Here is a 20,218-nt window from a genome sequence, read left to right on the forward strand (position 1 = left end):
CATAAATACATACATACATACATACATACATACATACATACATACATACATACATACATACATACATACATACATACATACATACATACATACATACACACATACATAGATTGAAATCTATACACCGAGTATAACAGTTCTATCTATCCAGTTTCTTCCATAGAAAATTTTACTATAACAGGTTATCTATAGAAAATATAGAGTATAACAATATATTCTATAGAAAATTTTCTGTATAACAGTTTGTCTATAGAAAATTATGCATATATCAGTTTATTTTATAAAAAATTTTATTTATAACAGTTTTTTCTATCGAAAACTTTGAGTATAACAGTTTTTGGTTATAACAGTGTTTTACTGTACAAAACGTTTAGTTCAACCGTTTTTCTTTAGAAAAGTTTTGGTATAACTGTTTTTTTCAAAAGAAAACTTTGTGAAAAACAGTTTTCTTTATCGAAAAGTATGAGTATAACTGTCATTTCTCTAAAATTGTTATAAGTTGAGCAGATTTTTTTCCCATAGAAAAGTGTCAAAATAACAGTTATTCTTTAAACTATTATATAATTATAACAGATTGTTTCAACAAATATTTTAAATAAAACATTTTCTTTTATGAAAGATGGGTTATTTAATTTTTTTTTTTTAATATGAAATCTGCAAAGAAATAAGATTTTCTGTAAAGAAAATTTTTCTTTTTAAAGAAAATCTTTTGTAAAAAAGTTTCTTTATTGAAAATTGTTATAAGTAAGAACTCATTTTCCATGTCTGCAACAACCCAACAACATCATTTATTACGAAAACTTTTCTTTTTTTTACTAATTCTTTTTCATCTTACTATTTTCCTTTTTTTCTATTTTTTGTTTCTTTTATTATAACAAATGACAATTAACTCAATTTTCTCGCGTACCACTTAAGTGTCAATTTAGCGTTTTTTTTTTAGTTCTTGTTGTTGTTGCTCCAAAATAATGTAATAAGAGAGGTGGGGTGGTGTGTTGGTGAATGTAGAAAAAATGAAGAAAAGTGTCATATCTTTGTTCATAATGAGACACCTCATTATAATGAATCTACACTTTAAATAACGGCAACAACAGTGACAACAACTACAACAACACTAAATAAATAATAAGCAGCAATAATAATATTTCTCATTGTTGTCTAGTGCAACAACATTAAATTACCAACACACAGTTCGTTTTTTTGAAGCAAAAACAAAGGGGAATAGTAAAGTGATGGAGCAATCATAAACTCAACTTCTTTGCTCACCCTCTTTGTTTCTCTAACACTTATGTTTATATATTTATGCTCAATTGCAGCAAGAACAATGCTGTAAATGATGACAACAATCATATGAAGTTGTTGTTATTATTATTTATGTTTTATTGTTTTCGAGAATTTATTTTTATGAACTATATGTTGTTTTCTTTTTATATTTTTGGTTAAAATTATTTTAAATTTGTTGCTGTTGTTTGTGTAATTATTAAAATGATTTATCTTATAATGATGAGTTTGTTTTTGTTGTTTTTTTTTACTATTTATTCTCTACTCTTTACTACAAACAGGAGAGTTTGGAATTATAGTTTATTATTATGTACTGTTTAAGCACTCAAGTGTTAATAAATTTTAAGTAAATTTTGTTGTTGTTGTTATTGTTGATCAACAGCGCAACATCGAAAATAATCAACACACCACAGCAGCAACAACATCACACATATTACACTTGACTGGTGGATTGACTAACTGACTGACTGACTGTCTAGTGTATAGTATTTCATGATCTGTTATAATTTTAGGTTTTTATTTTCATAATTTTTTTGTTGTTTTTTTTTAATTGTTGTTGTTATAATTTTTAGTTTAGTTTTTTTTTTTGTGTTTTTTTTTACTTTGTTTATCAGCTAATTGAGCTGCTTTGTTATATGAGCCGAGAAAGGTAATTTTTAGTTTGGAAATTTTTGTTGTTTTTTTTCGTCTTCTTTATTTTGTCGAGGGGAGTTATATCTTTTACAGAGAGGAAGTTGGCTTTGTTAGTGATTTTGACTAATTATTTAAAGTAGCTTCATAACAACAAAAAAAAAACCGTTAATTTTATTAAAAATCATAAAGCAGCAAACAAATTGTTTTCAATTTACATAAATTTGACCTAAATTTTTGGTGTTAAAAATAAACATAAAATATAAAATTATATATTTTGAAAAATTTAATAAAAAAGAACATGCAGAAGAACTAAAAATCTAGTTAGTTAGTTAGTTAGTTAGTACGTTAGTTAGTTCTGGTCCAGTCCTGTTCTAGTTCTGCTCTAGTTCTGTTCTAGTTCTGTTCTAGTTCTGTTCTAGTTCTGTTCTAGTTCTGTTCTAGTTCTGTTCTAGTTCTGTTCTAGTTCTGTTCTAGTTCTGTTCTAGTTCTGTTCTAGTTCTGTTCTAGTTCTGTTCTAGTTCTGTTCTAGTTCTGTTCTAGTTCTGTTCTAGTTCTGTTTCTAGTTTCTGTTCTAGTTCTGTTCTAGTTTCTGTCTAGTTCTGTTCTAGTTCTGTTCTAGTTCTGTTCTAGTTCTTTCTAGTTCTGTTCTAGTTCTGTTCTAGTTCTGTTCTAGTTCTGTTCTAGTTCTGTTCTAGTTCTGTTCTAGTTCTGTTCTAGTTCTGTTCTAGTTCTGTTCTAGTTCTGTTCTAGTTCTGTTCTAGTTCTGTTCTAGTTCTGTTCTGTTCTGTTCTAGTTCTGTTCTAGTTCTGTTCTAGTTCTGTTCTAGTTCTGTTCTAGTTCTAGTTCTGTTCCAGTTCTGTTCTAGTTCTGTTCTAGTTCTGTTCTAGTTCTGTTCTAGTTCTGTTCTAGTTCTGTTCTAGTTCTGTTCTAGTTCTGTTCTAGTTCTGTTCTAGTTCTGTTCTAGTTCTGTTCTAGTTCTGTTCTAGTTCTGTTCTAGTTCTGTTCTAGTTCTGTTCTAGTTCTGTTCTAGTTCTGTTCTAGTTCTGTTCTAGTTCTGTTCTAGTTCTGTTCTAGTTCTGTTCTAGTTCTGTTCTAGTTCTGTTCTAGTTCTGTTCTAGTTCTGTTCTAGTTCTGTTCTAGTTCTTTTCTCGTTCTGTTCTAGTACTTTTCTAGTTCTTTTTTAGTTCTATTCTAGTTCTGTTCTAGTTCTGTTCTAGTTCTGTTCTAGTTCTGTTCTAGTTCTGTTCTAGTTCTGTTCTAGTTCTGTTCTAGTTCTGTTCTAGTTCTGTTCTAGTTCTGTTCTAGTTCTGTTCTAGTTCTGTTCTAGTTTCTGTTCTAGTTCTGTTCTAGTTCTGTTCTAGTTCTGTTCTAGTTCTGTTCTAGTTCTGTTCTAGTTCTGTTCTAGTTCTGTTCTAGTTCTGTTCTAGTTCTGTTCTAGTTCTGTTCTAGTTCTGTTCTAGTTCTGTTCTAGTTCTGTTTTAGTTCTGTTCTAGTTCTGTTCTAGTTATGTTTTAGTTTTGTTCTAGTTCTGTTCTAGCTCTGCTCTAGTTCTGTTCTAGTTCTGTTCTAGTTCTGTTGTAGTTCTGTTCTAGTTCTGTTCTAGTTTAGTTCTACTAATTCTAGTTCTTATCTAGTTCTGTTCTAGTTCTGTTCTAGTTCTGTTCTAGTTCTGTTCTAGTTCTGTTCTAGTTCTGTTCTAGTTCTGTTCTAGTTCTGTTCTAGTTCTGTTCTAGTTCTGTTCTGTTCTGTTCTAGTTCTGTTCTAGTTCTGTTCTAGTTCTGTTCTAGTTCTGTTCTAGTTCTAGTTCTGTTCTAGTTCTGTTCTAGTTCTGTTCTAGTTCTGTTCTAGTTCTGTTCTAGTTCTGTTCTAGTTCTGTTCTAGTTCTGTTCTAGTTCTGTTCTAGTTCTGTTCTAGTTCTGTTCTAGTTCTGTTCTAGTTCTGTTCTAGTTCTGTTCTAGTTCTGTTCTAGTTCTGTTCTAGTTCTGTTCTAGTTCTGTTCTAGTTCTGTTCTAGTTCTGTTCTAGTTCTTTTCTCGTTCTGTTCTAGTACTTTTCTAGTTCTTTTTTAGTTCTATTCTAGTTCTGTTCTAGTTCTGTTCTAGTTCTGTTCTAGTTCTGTTCTAGTTCTGTTCTAGTTCTGTTCTAGTTCTGTTCTAGTTCTGTTCTAGTTCTGTTCTAGTTCTGTTCTAGTTCTGTTCTAGTTCTGTTTCTAGTTCTGTTCTAGTTCTGTTCTAGTTCTGTTCTAGTTCTGTTCTAGTTTCTGTTCTAGTTCTGTTCTAGTTCTGTTCTAGTTCTGTTCTAGTTCTGTTCTAGTTCTGTTCTAGTTCTGTTCTAGTTCTGTTCTAGTTCTGTTCTAGTTCTGTTCTAGTTCTGTTCTAGTTCTGTTCTAGTTCTGTTCTAGTTCTTTTCTCGTTCTGTTCTAGTACTTTTCTAGTTCTTTTTTAGTTCTATTCTAGTTCTGTTCTAGTTCTGTTCTAGTTCTGTTCTAGTTCTGTTCTAGTTCTGTTCTAGTTCTGTTCTAGTTCTGTTCTAGTTCTGTTCTAGTTCTGTTCTAGTTCTGTTCTAGTTCTGTTCTAGTTCTGTTCTAGTTCTGTTCTAGTTCTGTTCTAGTTCTGTTCTAGTTCTGTTCTAGTTCTGTTCTAGTTCTGTTCTAGTTTCTGTTCTAGTTCTGTTCTAGTTCTGTTTTAGTTCTGTTCTAGTTCTGTTCTAGTTATGTTTTAGTTTTGTTCTAGTTCTGTTCTAGTTCTGCTCTAGTTCTGTTCTAGTTCTGTTCTAGTTCTGTTGTAGTTCTGTTCTAGTTCTGTTCTAGTTTAGTTCTACTAATTCTAGTTCTTATCTAGTTCTGTTCTAGTTCTGTTCTAGTTCTGTTTTAGTTCTTTTCTAGTTCTATTTCAGTTCTAGTTCTGTTCTAGTTCTGTTGTAGTTCTGTTCTAGTTTTGTTCTAGTTTTGTTCTAGTTCTGTTGTAGTTCTGTTCTAGTTCTGTTCTAGTTCTGTTCTAGTTCTGTTGTAGTTCTGTTCTAGTTCTGTTCTAGTTCTGTTTTAGTTCTGTTCTAGTCGTGTTCTAATACTATTCTAGTTCTGTTATAGTTCTGTTATAGTTCTGTTCTAGTTCTGTTCTAGTTCTGTTCTAGTTTAGTTCTACTAATTCTGTTCTAATTCAGTTCTAATTCAGTTCTAGTTCAGTTCTAGTTCAGTTCTAGTTCAGTTCTAGTTCAGTTCTAGTTCTGTTCTAGTTCTGTTCCAGTTCTGTTCTAGTTCTATTCTAGTTCTGTTCTAGTTCTGTTCTAGTTCTGTTGTAGTTGTTGTAGTTCTGTTCTAGTTGTGTTCTAGTCCTTTTCTCGTTCTGTTCTAGTTCTTTTCTAGTTCTAGTTCTGTTCTAGTTTTGTTCTAGTTCTGTTCTGTTCTGTTCTAGTTCTGTTCTGTTCTGTTCTGTTCTAGTTCTGTTCTAGTTCTGTTCTAGTTCTGTTCTAGTTCTGTTCTAGTTCTGTTCTAGTTCTGTTCTAGTTCTGTTCTAGTTCTGTTCTAGTTCTGTTCTAGTTCTGTTCTGTTCTGTTCTAGTTCTGTTCTAGTTCTGTTCTAGTTCTGTTCTAGTTCTGTTCTAGTTCTGTTCTAGTTCTGTTCTAGTTCTGTTCTAGTTCTGTTCTAGTTCTGTTCTAGTTCTGTTCTAGTTCTAGTTCTGTTCTAGTTCTGTTCTAGTTCTGTTCTAGTTCTGTTCTAGTTCTGTTCTAGTTCTGTTCTAGTTCTGTTCTAGTTCTGTTCTAGTTCTGTTCTAGTTCAGTTCTAGTTCTGTTCTAGTTCTGTTCTAGTTCTTTTCTAGTTCTGTTCTAGTTCTGTTCTACTTCAGTTTTAGTTCAGTTCCAGTTTAGTTTAAATTCAGTTCTAGTTTATTTCTAGTTCAGTTCTAATTCTGTTCTAGTTCTGTTCTATTTATGTTCTGGTTTAGTTCTGTTCTAGTTCTGTTCTAGTTCTGTTCTAGTTCTTTTCTAGTTCTTTTTAGTTCTATTCTAGTTCTGTTCTAGTTCTGTTCTAGTTATGTTCTAGTTCTGTTCTAGTTCTGTTCTAGTTCTGTTCTAGTTCTGTTCTAGTTCTGTTCTAGTTCTGTTCTAGTTCTAGTTCTGTTCTAGTTCTGTTCTAGTTCTGTTCTAGTTCTGTTCTAGTTCTGTTCTAGTTCTGTTCTAGTTCTGTTCTAGTTCTGTTCTAGTTCTGTTCTAGTTCTGTTCTAGTTCTGTTCTAGTTCTGTTCTAGTTCTGTTCTAGTTCTAGTTCTGTTCTAGTTCTGTTCTAGTTCTGTTCTAGATCTGTTCTAGTTCTAGTTCTGTTCTAGTTCTGTTCTAGTTCTGTTCTAGTTCTGTTCTAGTTCTGTTCTAGTTCTGTTCTAGTTCTGTTCTAGTTCTGTTCTAGTTCTGTTCTAGTTCTGTTCTAGTTCTGTTCTAGTTCTGTTCTAGTTCTGTTCTAGTTCTAAGGAGTGAGATCGAAAAATTCTTAACATACATATATGGTTATAAAAAAGAAACCACTAAACTTACAGCTTTATTTTTTTTTTATTTGATTCAAATTATTATTACAATTTACAAAAACAAAAATATTTTTATAGTTTTAATCATTAGTGATGAAATTTTGAACCCTTTTCGGAAACCCTTCCATTAACGTTTTTATAGTGCTTTCTGTCACTTTGCTCGAACATGTAGTCCATCTCCGTTTAAAATCTACCACACTTTTGGACACCTTTTTTGTACTCTTCAATTCTCTTTTAACAAGAGCCCAATATCTCTCCACTGGCCTTAGCTCCGGGCAGTTTGGAGGATTTGCCTCTCTTGGTACAAATACCACATTATTGTTCTTGTACCACTCAAGGGTTTGTTTACCATAGTGACAGGATGCCAAGTCAGGCCAAAAATAAGTGGACACAGTATAAGTCTTATGAATGGAAGCAGCCTTTTTGGTAAACATTCCTTGATGTAAAATTTCGGTATTTATAGAGCCCGTTGTAACAAATGATTGGCTTCTTTTTGCCGCAACTGCATATTGCTTGCCATAACAAGAACTTTCTGGGAATTTTTGTCAGCTTTTGGGTCCTACACTTTTCTTCAACATTCCCTCGAGCATCAGCAACATAAAACTTTTGACCTGGAAGTTGCGAAAAATCTGCCAGAACATACGTTTCGTCATCCATTATGCAGCAAGAATATTTTTTTTATAAAACTTGACTTCAATTTCCGTGCTCTGTTTTTGGCCTCTAAATTTTTAGCAGCGTTCCTGTCAGGAACTTTTTGAGCCTTGTATGTTTTTAAACCTGCATTAGCTTTAACTTTTCGTACCAAATAGTCCGAGCACTGAGCTAACCGAGCTGCTTTCCTACCGGATGTGTTGGGAGTTCTTTTGAAAATGCGTTCTATTTTTTTGGCTTTAGAAACATGATGTGGACCATTCCTTCTACCTGAACCAAACTGACAAGTTAATAACATTGGAAACAGTTTGACGGCAGACCTTTGTATGCTTGGCCAACTTTTTGTAAGACCAAGTTGGGTTTAGTTGAAAATATTTAATAATTTCAGTACGCACTTTTTTCTGGTCATTCATTTTAATCAGATTAACAAAAAAATTAATATAATTGACATTACACATAATAACTGACATGTTTTTCAAAGGTAACTTGATCAAAAAAAAAAATCAAATAATACTTTGGTTGAAAAATGTAATGAAAAACGTGTGTTAAGAATTTTTCGATCTCACTCCTTAGTTCTGTTCTAGTTCTGTTCTAGTTCTGTTCTAGTTCTGTTCTAGTTCTGTTCTAGTTCTGTTCTAGTTCTGTTCTAGTTCTGTTCTAGTTCTGTTCTAGTTCTGTTCTAGTTCAGTTCTGATCTGTTCTAGTTCTGTTCTAGTTCTTTCCTAGTTCTGTTCTAGTTCTGTTCTACTTCAGTTTTAGTTCAGTTCCAGTTTAGTTTTAATTCAGTTCTAGTTTATTTCTAGTTCAGTTCTAATTCTGTTCTAGTTCTGTTCTAGTTCTGTTCTAGTTCTGTTCTAGTTCTGTTCTAGTTCTGTTCTAGTTCTGTTTTAGTTCTGTTCTAGTTCTGTTCTAGTTATGTTTTAGTTCTGTTCTGGTTCTGTTCTAGTTCTGTTCTAGTTCTGTTCTAGTTCTGTTCTAGTTTTGTTCTAGTTCTGTTCTAGTTCTGTTGTAGTTCTGTTCTAGTTCTAGTTCTGTTTTAGTTCTGTTTTAGTTGTGTTCTAGTACTGTTCTAGTTCTGTTATAGTTCTGTTCTAGTTTAGTTCTACTATTTCTAGTTCTTATCTAGTTCTGTTTTAGTTCTTTTCTAGTTCTATTTCAGTTCTAGTTCTGTTCTAGTTCTGTTCTTTTTCTGTTCTAGTTCTGTTGTAGTTCTGTTCTAGTTTTGTTCTAGTTTTGTTCTAGTTCTGTTGTAGTTCTGTTCTAGTTCTGTTCTAGTTCTGTTCTAGTTCTGTTGTAGTTCTGTTCTAGTTCTGTTCTAGTTCTGTTTTAGTTCTGTTCTAGTTGTGTTCTAATACTGTTCTAGTTCTGTTATAGTTCTGTTCTAGTTTAGTTCTACTAATTCTAGTTCTGTTCTAGTTCCGGTTTAGTTCATTTCTAGTTCAGTTCTAGTTTAGTTCCACTTTAACTAGTTATGTGTTACTAGGTGCTGTCGTTCAACCTGTGCCTTTAAACCACAGTTTGTCTATGTTTATCTTTTCCAAACTAAATAAAGTTATCAATTTTTTTTTATAAATGAAATCTAATATTTGTTATGGATACCATTTTCGGTTAAAATAATAATCTTGAAGGTTATCTAGTGGTTCAACAACTATTTTAATAATGTTTTTTAACGAAATTTTATAAGGTAATAGGAAACCATTTTTAGATACTACGACTATACTTGTAAAGGTATAATTTACTTTGTTAACCATTGACATTGGCAACACTATTGTCTATTTCACACCCAAAATAACAATATAATGTCTAGTGTCAAAGTTATTGTCAAACGCGAAGAGAAAAAAAACAAATGTAAACAATAACAAATGTATAAAATATTTTTTTTAAGGAGAATTTGTTTTCTTTTTTGTATTAAACAAAAATTTTATTTAAAATTGTTGGGATAAGTTAAAAAAAAGAAGAAAAATTGCGTGTAATATTTTTTAATTCATTTCAACTTTCACATTCATTGAGAAAAAAAAGAAATAGATTTTCCATTTTAATAAAAAATTTCTGTAAATAAAAAGTAAAATCACTTTGAGATTTTCATAGAAAATTTTTAGCTTTTCAACACTTTCACGCATAATTTAGTTAAACATAACTTTGAAAATTATAAACATAATTGTTTAGTGGTAATAAACTTTAGTTGAGTGGAATAATTAATATGCGTTAACAAACAATTTGTGGGGCAATACATTTAAAATACAATAATTGATTGGGAAAACTTTAAATATATTTATTAAACATAATTTTGATTTAACTTTTCTTCTTTGTTATGTTATGATGGTTAACTTCACATGGTTTTGGCTTAAACACAATCTGTTGCTTTAAGAACAGTTAATTTAATTTAATATTTAATCAATTTTTCCCCTTTTATTAACTTTTTTAAAGCCACTAGATAACTTATTCAATTTAAATTACATTTTTTTAATTTTTATAAAATTTCTTCCTTGTCTGAAATACTTGTTTATTATTATTAATAAAAAAGAAACATGTAAAATATGTTTTTTTTTTATTTCTTTATAAACATTTTCTTTTTTGCTTTTTATTTTAATTAAACTAAATTAAATGTTTAATGATGCAAAACTTTATGTAAAAACAAATTTTAAATAGAAAATCAATGTTTAAATATGAAAGTAGGAAGAAAATAACTTTGTAAGAAAAAACATTTAATAATTTGTTAAAAAAAATTAATTGAAAAATAAAAGAAAAAGTTATTTTAGATTAGAAATACACCTAAGCCATTAGCGGATCTAAATCTATTATATTTCAATGTCCAGAGAGAAACTTCTGAATGTAATTCCTAAGAATATTCCAATCAGTGTTCGTGAAGAATCGAACTAAATAACACTCCAAAGTTACTTGCATCTAACGCCGGCGAATGTCTAACAGTGGCAAAGACAGTGCTCACTGTCCTCTCTCTACACATACACACACACACACTATATTCATTTGAAGCCGCATATCCAATTTTGTATAGATGTCCCCCTAATCCTGTGTTTCCTCTTAATAAATATATCATCATAGTGACCTCATTTTGAGAAGATTTTACGTCTTGCTCTTATCAGGTATGGGACTTAGGACCTTTGTGATTTTACATACCGTTTCATTCTTTTGTGTAGTTGTCCCCCTAATCTTGTGTGTCCATTCACAATACGTATGATCATACTTATCTCAGATCTGCTTTTCAATCAGTGTTCATGAGGAATGTTATAAACGAAATTAAATAACACTCCAAAGTTACTTGAATCTAACGCCGACAAATGTCAGAAGGTGGCAAAGACAGTGCTTCATATACACACACTACAATTCTTTGAATCCACGCATCCAATTTTGTATAGCTGTGCCCATTATCCTGTGTGTCCACGCAGAATACGTATGGCCTTATTTAGAGAAGATTTCTCGTGTTACTTTCATCAGGGTCGTCCTGTAGGACCTTTGTAATTCTACGTACCGTTTCATTCTTTTGTATAGCTGTCCCCCTAATCATGTGTGTCCTCTCAAAATACGTAGATCAAACTTATCTCAGACTTGCTTACCAATCAGTGTTCATGAGGAATGTTATAAACGAAATTAAATAACACTCCAAAGTTACTTGCATCTTACGCCGACAAATGCCTGACACTACATTCATTTGAATCCGCACATCCAATTTTGTATAGATGTTCCCCTAATCCTGTGTTTCCTTTTAATAAACATATGATCATAGTATCCTCATTTTGAGAATATTTTACATCTTGCTCTTATCAGGGATGGCACTTAGAACCTTTGAGGTTCTTTATACCGTTTCATTATTTTGTATAGCTGTCCCCCTAATCATGTGTGTCCATTCAGAATACCTATGATCATACTTACCTCAGACTTGCTCATTTTGAAACGATTTCTCGTCCTACTTTCATTAGGGTCGTCCCATAGGATTCTCTCTCTCTATCTCCCCCATATTTTTAATTCAGCTTTCGTTGTGCCGAATAGTTTTGGGTTTTACTTTACAGCTAATACATTCGATCTGTTGAGACGACTACTGCCTATTGGCCTGGTACCTGATTTGATGAAAACTTTTACCTTTTTGGGAGAGTATTCAGTAAAAGCTTTCTTAGAATCCAATATGCTCTTTCTCTTTATCACCTGTTCTCGCTCTTAATGGCCAGAAGGCATTGTCGTTTATTCGTATGTAAAGCCCTGCAGGCGCCATATTCTAATGCAATTTATATATTCCCTTATAGCTTGGACTTCTGCCTGGAAGCTTGTCTTATGATTACGTAAAAGGTGTTTTATTTTAGTTCTTTTGGATCTTCAATTTAAAAGCCCAGGCCTACTTTGTCTCGCAAATTCAGAGCCTTCCGTTTAGCAACGGATGCCTTCTGATATTTGCTCTATTTGCCCGCTTAACCAAGGTATTATAACTGGAATCAGTGTTTCAAAGTTCCCCAGTTAAAGGCCAACAATGTAGCAAAGGATTCATGCTGGTATTTGCTCTAATGTTCCGCTGATCAAGACTTTCTAACTGGGATCAGTGTTTTAAATTTTTATAGTTCAAGGCCATTCGTGTAACAACGAATTCCTTCTAGTATTTGCTCAAACTTTCCTCTTGATCAAGACATTCGAACTGGGATCAGCGTTTCGACACATACTGTGTGTGTCTAGTATGCGATCTGGCTCGACCGATGTTTGTGCGTTTCCAGAGCCTTGTTTGGAGTTACTTATACCCTAGCAGCATATACGTTAAACTCCCTCTAGTAGTTTAATATTCCAAACAGTTCCCTAAAAAACCACCAGATTACAATGGTTTCATAGAAGGATTTCATGTCTATAGTTCTACTACAAATCGCCCAGCACCGATGTGCTCTGTTGATCCTACCCTCTATGTTTTGTCACCATTTTAATATTCTCTCAAGGATTACACCAACATTGCCTGTCACCAGTATCTTCTTGTTTAGAAAGCAGGTCTAAGTTTCCTTAGAATTGTTTGTCTTTTTGTCTTCACCGGATAAACATTGAGGCCATTCGTTTGAGCCCAGTTTAGGGCCGTATACAGAGCCCTCTTAGATCTTTTGCGCAAGTAATTTGTATACTTTCCTCTTAATAGTATTACGCCATTATCTGAATAACAGACAGGTCTAAGTCCCTTGTCTGTTAGGGTCCTTAGGAGGCTTTTAAACGTGATAACCCGATTTTAAGATATTTTTTCAATTCAGCTAAGTCTTAACCAATTCAGCAAAGTTTAAATCAACAATTTATTGAAAATTTTCGATTTTTTCAAAATTTCCTAGATATTTGTACAATTCAGCTAAGTTTTTTGTAATTCAGCAAAGTAAAAAGCGAGATTAAACATTAATTTTCTATAATTTTAACATTTCCCTTAATATTTTATCTATTCAACTAAGTTGTAAGCAATTCAGCAAAGTTTAAATTAACAATTTTTAGAAAATTTTCGATTTTTTCGAAATTTTCTAGATATTTGTTCAATTCAGCTAAGTTTTAAGCAATTCAGTTGAATAAAAACAGCTATTTTAGATAAATTTCGAATAATTTTAACATTTCCCTGAATATTTCATCAATTCAGCTAAGTTTTATGCAATTCAGCGAAGTAAAAAGAGAGATTAAACATAATTTTTTTATAATTTTAATATTTCCCTTAATATTTTATCTATTCAGCTAAGTTTTAAGTAATTCAGCAAAGTTCAAATTAACTATTTATAGAAAAATTTCAATGTTTTCAATATTTTCCTAGATACTTCTTCAATTCAGCTAAATTTTATGCAATTCAGCTGATTAAAACCAGCTATTTTAGACAGATTTCATATAATTATAACATTTCCCTGAATATTTTTTCAATTCAGCAAAGTTTTTTGCAATTCAGCAAAGTAAAAAGAGAGATTAAACATAAATTTTCTATAATTTTAACATTACCCTTAATATTTTACCTATTCAGCTAAGTTTTAAGCAATTCAGCATAGTTCAAATTAACTATTTATAGAAAATTCTCATTGTTCTTAATATCTTTCTAGATATTTTTTCAATTCAACTATGTTTTAAGCAATTCAGCAAAGTAAAAATAGAGATTAAACATAAATTTCATAAAATTTTAACCATTTCCTTTTATATATCACCTATTCAGCTAAGTTTTAAGCAATTCAGCAAAGTTTAAATTAATAATTTCTAGAAAAATTTCAATGTTTTCAATATTTTCCTCGATATTTCTTCAATTCAGCTAAGTTTTCTGCAATTCAGCAGAAGAAAAATAATGATTAAAAGTAAATTTCCTATAATTTTAACATTTCCCTTAATATTTCTCATATTCAGCTAAGTTTTAAGCAATTCAGCAAACTTTTATATGACAATTTATTGAAAGAATTACATTTTCTCACTATTTTCCCTTTAATTGGCCATTTGTTATTGTTGGCAAAGAAATCAAAGAAGTTAAATTGAAAAACATTTTTATATTGGCCCTTTTCTTTTTGACCGAAATATCCGCCTTGTTTACAAAAACAAAACCCATTAAAGTACTTTTATTTGGCCCTTTGTTTTGTTGCCTCAACAATGCAAATGTTTTGTTGGCACAAAAATTGATAGCCCCAAACTGATTACAGAGTTTTAGCTTTTTTTTAATTTATAATCATTTTCTTTTAACAAGTTTCTCTACGAAAAAAAAAACACAATTCCTTTTAAGTGCAAAAAAAGAACAAAATTTTTGCATAAACTTTTAAAACAAATTCTGGTCATATGGAAGCAGAATGGGGAAAAAAAAAACAGAAACACTTGATCAAAGTAAAATTACACAGGCAATGAGCTAAAACTGAACAAACGTAAAAGGAAACCCCATAAAAATTACAAAAAAAAAACAAAATCTATAATGAAACAGTCAGCAGCAGATTTTGTTTTATTCAAGAATAAAACAAGAAAACCGGCGGAAGTTTGTGGTTAAAATAACTTAAAGGAATAAACTGAAAATTGTGGTCAATTATATGAAAAAACGAAATTTAAAGTGATTGAATAAAATTCCCAAATACTTGAAGCAAAAAAAAAGTGGTTAAATTGACATGAAGCTAGTGAAATCAATATCGTTTTAAATTTTGCAATTTAAATGATAAATAATTGACTAATTTTGTTTAGTTAATCATGTATGGACAACTTGACACTTTCAAGGCGAATATTGGCAACGCTGTTTATAAAACAGTGTTAAGCAATGAGATCTTTTATGTTATGCTCTCTATCTCTTTTATAGAAAGTAAACAACAAAAGGCATAATGATTAAGTATTACTCTCTGTTTGCTCTCACTAAGTTTTATTTTAGCTCTTTCTTTCTTAGATTAAATCACACAAAAGCTCTCTTCTTCAAAGGATTTCTGATCTCTTATGAACTGCTCTCATTTATTTTTTGAAAGTAAACAACAAGAGACAGACAGCTTGTGATTTACTCTCTGCCAAATTCTAATTTAAGTTATAGTTTTTCTAGCATTTTCCCTTCCTAGATTAAAGCACACATAAGGAAAAAGCTCTCTTCTCCAAAACTCTTCTGTTTCCTTGCTTTGCTCTTTTGCCTTTCTATGTCAATGTCTGAGCTTAAGCTTTTTTTGCTTTTGCGTATTTACTCTGCTTTAAGTAGAATAGAGTAGAGATAGGTAAAGGGAGTTCAATTTAAAAAGCTCTTTTCTTCCACTTTGTTTTTTTTTCCTACGAAAGTGAACACATATATGCATAAAAAGCTAACAAGATAGGCACAGAGTAAAGCTTTTGCTCTATACAAAGGAACTTAAAAAGACAGCAGTGATAGGCACAGAGTAAAGCTTTTGCTCTTTACATGGAAACTTAGAGAACTTAATTCTTCGCTTGTACACCTCATACTGCAGAGCTATTGAAAGTATTTTGTGGTCCCTTGCACTGTTGATCACCGGAGTACACTATCTTCTGTTCTTTTCGTACTCATGTACTGGCCAAGCAACTTGCCCTGAGCTGAGCAGTAAGTTTCAATAAAGCAGTGAGCTTAAAGCTGCACTACCAATGCAGCATATTACAAGCTGAAATCTCTGCAATAAATAGAGAGCTAAACTGGATGGAGTTCTACTGGATATTCAATAGAAATATTCCTCTCTGAATCGATAGTAAGCTTGACATGAAATCTCAAACTGGAGCCTATACGACATCCAGATAGGTTCGCAAATGTCGAACGTCTCCTTACAAGATGGCGAACTTTTTGAATCTAGAACTTCTCTGGTTATAGGGACATGCCAATGTTGCAGGGCATGATATTGCGATGTTGACACAAGGATATTTTTGGGACTGCTCACATAAGATGAGCATCGCTGACTACTTGGTCAACATCCAGAAAGAACTGACGATGGTAAAAGATCTCGTAGTATGACCACGTATTGAACACGGACACTTAATGTTCCATGGAAAGTGCAAGGTGCGATCCACCAATATAGGGACCCTCGAGTGTCGGCTTATGCTTAATTTTGTATATAATTAAGCTTTGATTAAAGCTTCAATTTTGATCACAAATGAAGCTTAAATTACAATACAAACGAAGCTTAGTTCGCATGTTAATTCTGTCTTCTATTAAAGCTAAATTTTTATTGAAATTTAAGCTAAATAGTGACTTTGATCGAAGCTTTAAGTCTTATTTTGATCAAAGCTTTACTATGATTACAATTAAAGCTAAACATTAACGTTGAACTGACTTCGATGGAAGCTATAATGAAAGCTACATTCTGACTTTCATTGAAACTTAATTTTAACTACAATTCTAACTTTATTTTCAAGCTAAAGTCTAATATTGATCAAAGCTCTAGTCTTATTACAATTAAAGCTAAATATTGTATTTGATCTAAACTTTGATCTAACTTCGATTGTGCCTTCGATAGAAGCTAAATTTTTATTAAAATTTAAGCTTAATAGTGACTTCGATCGAAGCTTAAAGTCTTATTTTGATCAAAGCTTTACTATGATTACAATTTAAGCTAAACATTAACGTTGATCTGACTTCGATGGAAGCCAAAATGAAAGCTACATTCTGACTTTCATTGAAGCTTAATTTTGACTACAATTCTAACTTTATTTTCAAGCTAAAGTCTAATATTGATCAAGGCTTTACTCTGATTGCAATTAAAGCTAAATATTCTATTTGATCTAAACTTTGATCTAACTTCGATTCTGCCTTCGATAGAAGATTAATTTTTATTAAAATTTAAGCGTAATTGTGACTATGATCGAAGCTTAAAGTTTTACATTGATCAAGGCTTTACTTTGATTACAATTACAGCTTAAAATTGACGTTGATCTGACTTCGATGAAAGCTATAATGAAAGCTACATTCTGACATTCATTGAAGCTTAATTTTGACTACAATTCTAACTTTGTTTTCAAGCTTAAAACTAATATTGATCAAAGTTTTAATCTGATTGCAATAAAAGCTAAATATTGACTTGAAACTAAACTTTCATCTGACTTCGTTGGAAGCTTATTTTGAGGTTAAAATGAAAAAGACTTTCTGACTTTCATTGAAGTTTTATTTTGACTTGAATTAAAGCTTACTTTCGAATACAATTAAAGCTAAATTTTGACTATGTTGAAAGCTTTATTTTGTTAACAGTTAAAGTAAAATTTTAACTTCATTGAAAGCTTAATTTTGATTGTAATCGAATATAAATTGTAACTTAATTTGAAACTTTATTAAAGCTAAATTTTGACTTCATTGAAAGCTTCATTGCAAAAGCTCAATTAAAAGTTCTATTGAAACTAATTCTACTTGAAAATGAAGATAAATCCGATTGATTGTACTTATTAGATTGAACTTAAAGAACGCAATTTTAATTGCAATTACAATTAAAGCTTTTTTTCAGATTACCATCGATCAAAGCTTTATTTTAACTATGATTAAAGCGCAATTCCAAAAACAATTTAAGCTAATTTCTGGTTTTAATTAAAGCGAAAATGTTGTTTATGTTTTCAAAAATTTTCAAGGAAATTCAAGAGTACAGTTGCCTATTAGTTTACCCATGACATTAACGCCCCTTTGCAAGTAAAGTTGACAAACCATTTTTTTAAAAGTTACATTTTATGACTTCATATGTGTTTGTTATATATTTAATGATTCTTTTTATGTTTTTTTTTTGTTTTATTTTGCTTTCTGCCTTCAATTTTACACTTGTTTAAGTTTAAACACCCCAGAAGAATTTTTCATAATAAGATTTTGTAAAGTTGCCAAAAACCAGTCATTTAAAGTATGAACTTGAATTTTTCTTTTGAATTTTATGTATTTAGCTAATAAAAAAAGAGATATAAGTATAACTTTATTTTTATAATAATAGAACATGTTGTAGAGCAGTTGTAGGCTATTGAACTTGGAAGTGTAAATTAAACCCAAGTAGTTTTCTTCAGTTACGTGCCATTTAATATTTTATTCCTCTTGATGTGTTTCTTTTGATTTTCTGCTCAACTCATATAATTTTCATACACATTTCTTCTTTTTTTTCTAAAAAAAAATAAAAATACATCTTTTTTACACAAAAATTATGAAGCATGAGTTCATAGTTGTTTGCTACGCCAAGTTGTCACTCTTAAATGAAATGTCACATGCAACACAAAAAAAAAAAAAAAACACATAGAACAGTTTCTAACGAGAACAACAAAAAACGCCTACAGTAATTTTGTTTTCAAAATCTTGCTATTTTGTTTCAAATACTTAAATAAAATTAAACCAAATAATAACATCCGCCTTTAATTTCTTATGGTTTTTGGTTAATTTCATCAAAAAAAAAAAAAACTTCAAAGTTCAAAGTTTGGTTAATTGTTTACATTTAAGTTTATTGATTTTTTTAAAATTTTAACAAAAAGTTTTGTTTACTTTATTTTCATACAAAAAAATCACTGTTTCAGTTTATGTTTAAAAATTAAATAATTTTGTATTTTGAAGAGTTAAAAAACAACTTAAAATATTAACGCAAGTGTTGAAATACATTAAATAAACAATTTAAAATTAAATAACACACAAAAACATAGAATTTAAACATAATAAATAAGAAATTAACAAACAAAAAGTTGGCAATTCATTAGTGTTAGTTACATAAGCACAGATAGATAGATAGATAGATAGATAGATAGATAGATAGATAGATAGATAGATAGATAGATAGATAGATAGATAGATAGATAGATAGATAGATAGATAGATAGATAGATAGATAGATAGATAGATAGATAGATAGATAGATAGATAGATAGATAGATAGATAGATAGATAGATAGATAGATAGATAGATAGATAGATAGATAGATAGATAGATAGATAGATAGATAGATAGATAGATAGATAGATAGATAGTAAGTTATTTAGTTAATTAGTTAGTTAGTTTATTAGTTAGTTAGTTAGTTAGTTAGTTAGTTAGTTAGTTACTTAGTTAGTTAGTTAGTTAGTTAGTTATTTAGTTAGTTATATAATTAGTTAGTTAGTTAGTTAATTAGTTGGTTAGTTAGTTAGTTAATTAGTTAGTTAGTTCTTTCGTTACTTAACAGTAGAAGCCACAACCTGAAGACAGTTGATTCGCCATCGACCTATGCTGACGGCTATAAAAATCTTCAGTGTGACTTCGATTCAAGATAAATTCTTTGACCAGGAAATGATTACGATAAAAGTTTCATTTTGACCTTATTGGATGCTACATGTTCACTACAATTATCTTCAAATTCTGGATAAGATTAAATCTTAAACCATAGTTGTTATTCCTTCACTGAATTTTCGTAAAATACTCGATATTGTTTTTGAAGAAAAGCTTTTTGATCATTTATTCTACATTAGCTTTATAATTGCTACAAAATTTTGCAAAAAATCAACTGGTGTTCAATTAATCTCAGCCAGCAACACCTCTAATCAATTTGAACTTTTTTACAGCATTTTTTTTAAACTTCAAACCAACGAAATTATAAAGTTTTTTAACAACAGGTACATTTGCAACGAAAAAGTCTCAAACTTTATAAAATATAAATTTATTATTTAAAAAAATCCCTCAAAAGAAAAGCACTGCCTACAAATGTTAACCTAAAGTAAAAGAATTAGTTTTTTAAAAAACCAAACAAAATCTACCTTAAATTAAAACCAAAAATTATTTTTAAACAAAAATATAAAACAAAACCAAATAAAACCCACGAATTTATAAAATCACAATTAACAAAAGATCATGAATTGTGTTGCTATACCACCCTCCGAAGATAAACGTAATAATGCTGCTGCTGCCAATTCCTCCAATTCATCCACTCCCCTTCACATCATTCATTCCGAGGTTACGCTCACTACACCCATTATAGAAAATGGCTCAAATACTTCGACTACGGGTTCGAATAAATCCCAGTCGTTACAGCGTACGCATACAACGCATTTGTATTGTCGTTCGTTGGAAAAAGATGCAGCCGCTTTGGCGGTACCTCATAGACGTACCTCGAATTCAAGGGGTTTTGCTTCTTGTTTAAGGGGTGAAAGAGATGATGCTTTTCTCGACTATCAACAGAGAGCCATACAATATGAGCAACAGCAGCAGCAACAACATAATATGCAACAATTACAATTACAGCAGCATCGGGAGGGGCAACCACAGCAATATTACCAACAGCAGCAGCAGCAATTACAGTTGTGTCATCCCTTAATGGATGAAAATCATCCGGCTCAGGTGCTACAGACAAGTATGAGTAGTAGTACGGGCAGTGGCAGTAATTATGAAACGACAACGGGCAGGAGTAAGTATGAACAATATAAATCGCTTCAAAATCTCCAATTACCAACTTATATCGCCCACTAACTTTTGTTTTTTAAAGAATTCTAAAAACTTGTATTAAAATTATGATTTTATTTAATCACATATTTGATTCATATTCGTTATTGAATTTTCAAAATCAATGTCCAATAAAAATTCTCTTAAAATGGCAATTTATCTCAACACATGATTTTCATGTGGTGTCATCATTTATTTGTGAGTGTATAGCATAGATTTAACTGTATTTTTTTATTATTGTATTGCCTATTTTTCGCATAGCGTTGCCAACACTTGTCTTTGCGGTTTTATTCATTCTGTATGTTGACGTTAGTTGCGGTTGAACAAAAAAAAAAAGCTGT

General features: G+C 30.8%; 1 protein-coding gene across 1 annotated transcript in view; it reads left to right on the forward strand.

Moving 5' to 3' along the window:
- Window positions 1-19,919, forward strand: part of LOC111680469 (alpha-protein kinase 1-like) — a 25,258-nt gene extending 5,339 nt beyond the window's left edge. Inside the window, exon 2 of the mRNA XM_046946911.1 lies at window positions 19,004-19,919. Coding sequence (XP_046802867.1) covers window positions 19,290-19,904 — 615 coding nt within the window. The 5' untranslated portion in view covers window positions 19,004-19,289 and the 3' untranslated portion in view covers window positions 19,905-19,919. The remainder of the gene's footprint in view (window positions 1-19,003) is intronic.
- The last annotated feature ends 299 nt before the right edge of the window (window positions 19,920-20,218 follow it).

Source organism: Lucilia cuprina, chromosome 3, assembly GCF_022045245.1.
Source record: "Lucilia cuprina isolate Lc7/37 chromosome 3, ASM2204524v1, whole genome shotgun sequence".
Classification (NCBI taxonomy): domain Eukaryota; kingdom Metazoa; phylum Arthropoda; class Insecta; order Diptera; family Calliphoridae; genus Lucilia; species Lucilia cuprina.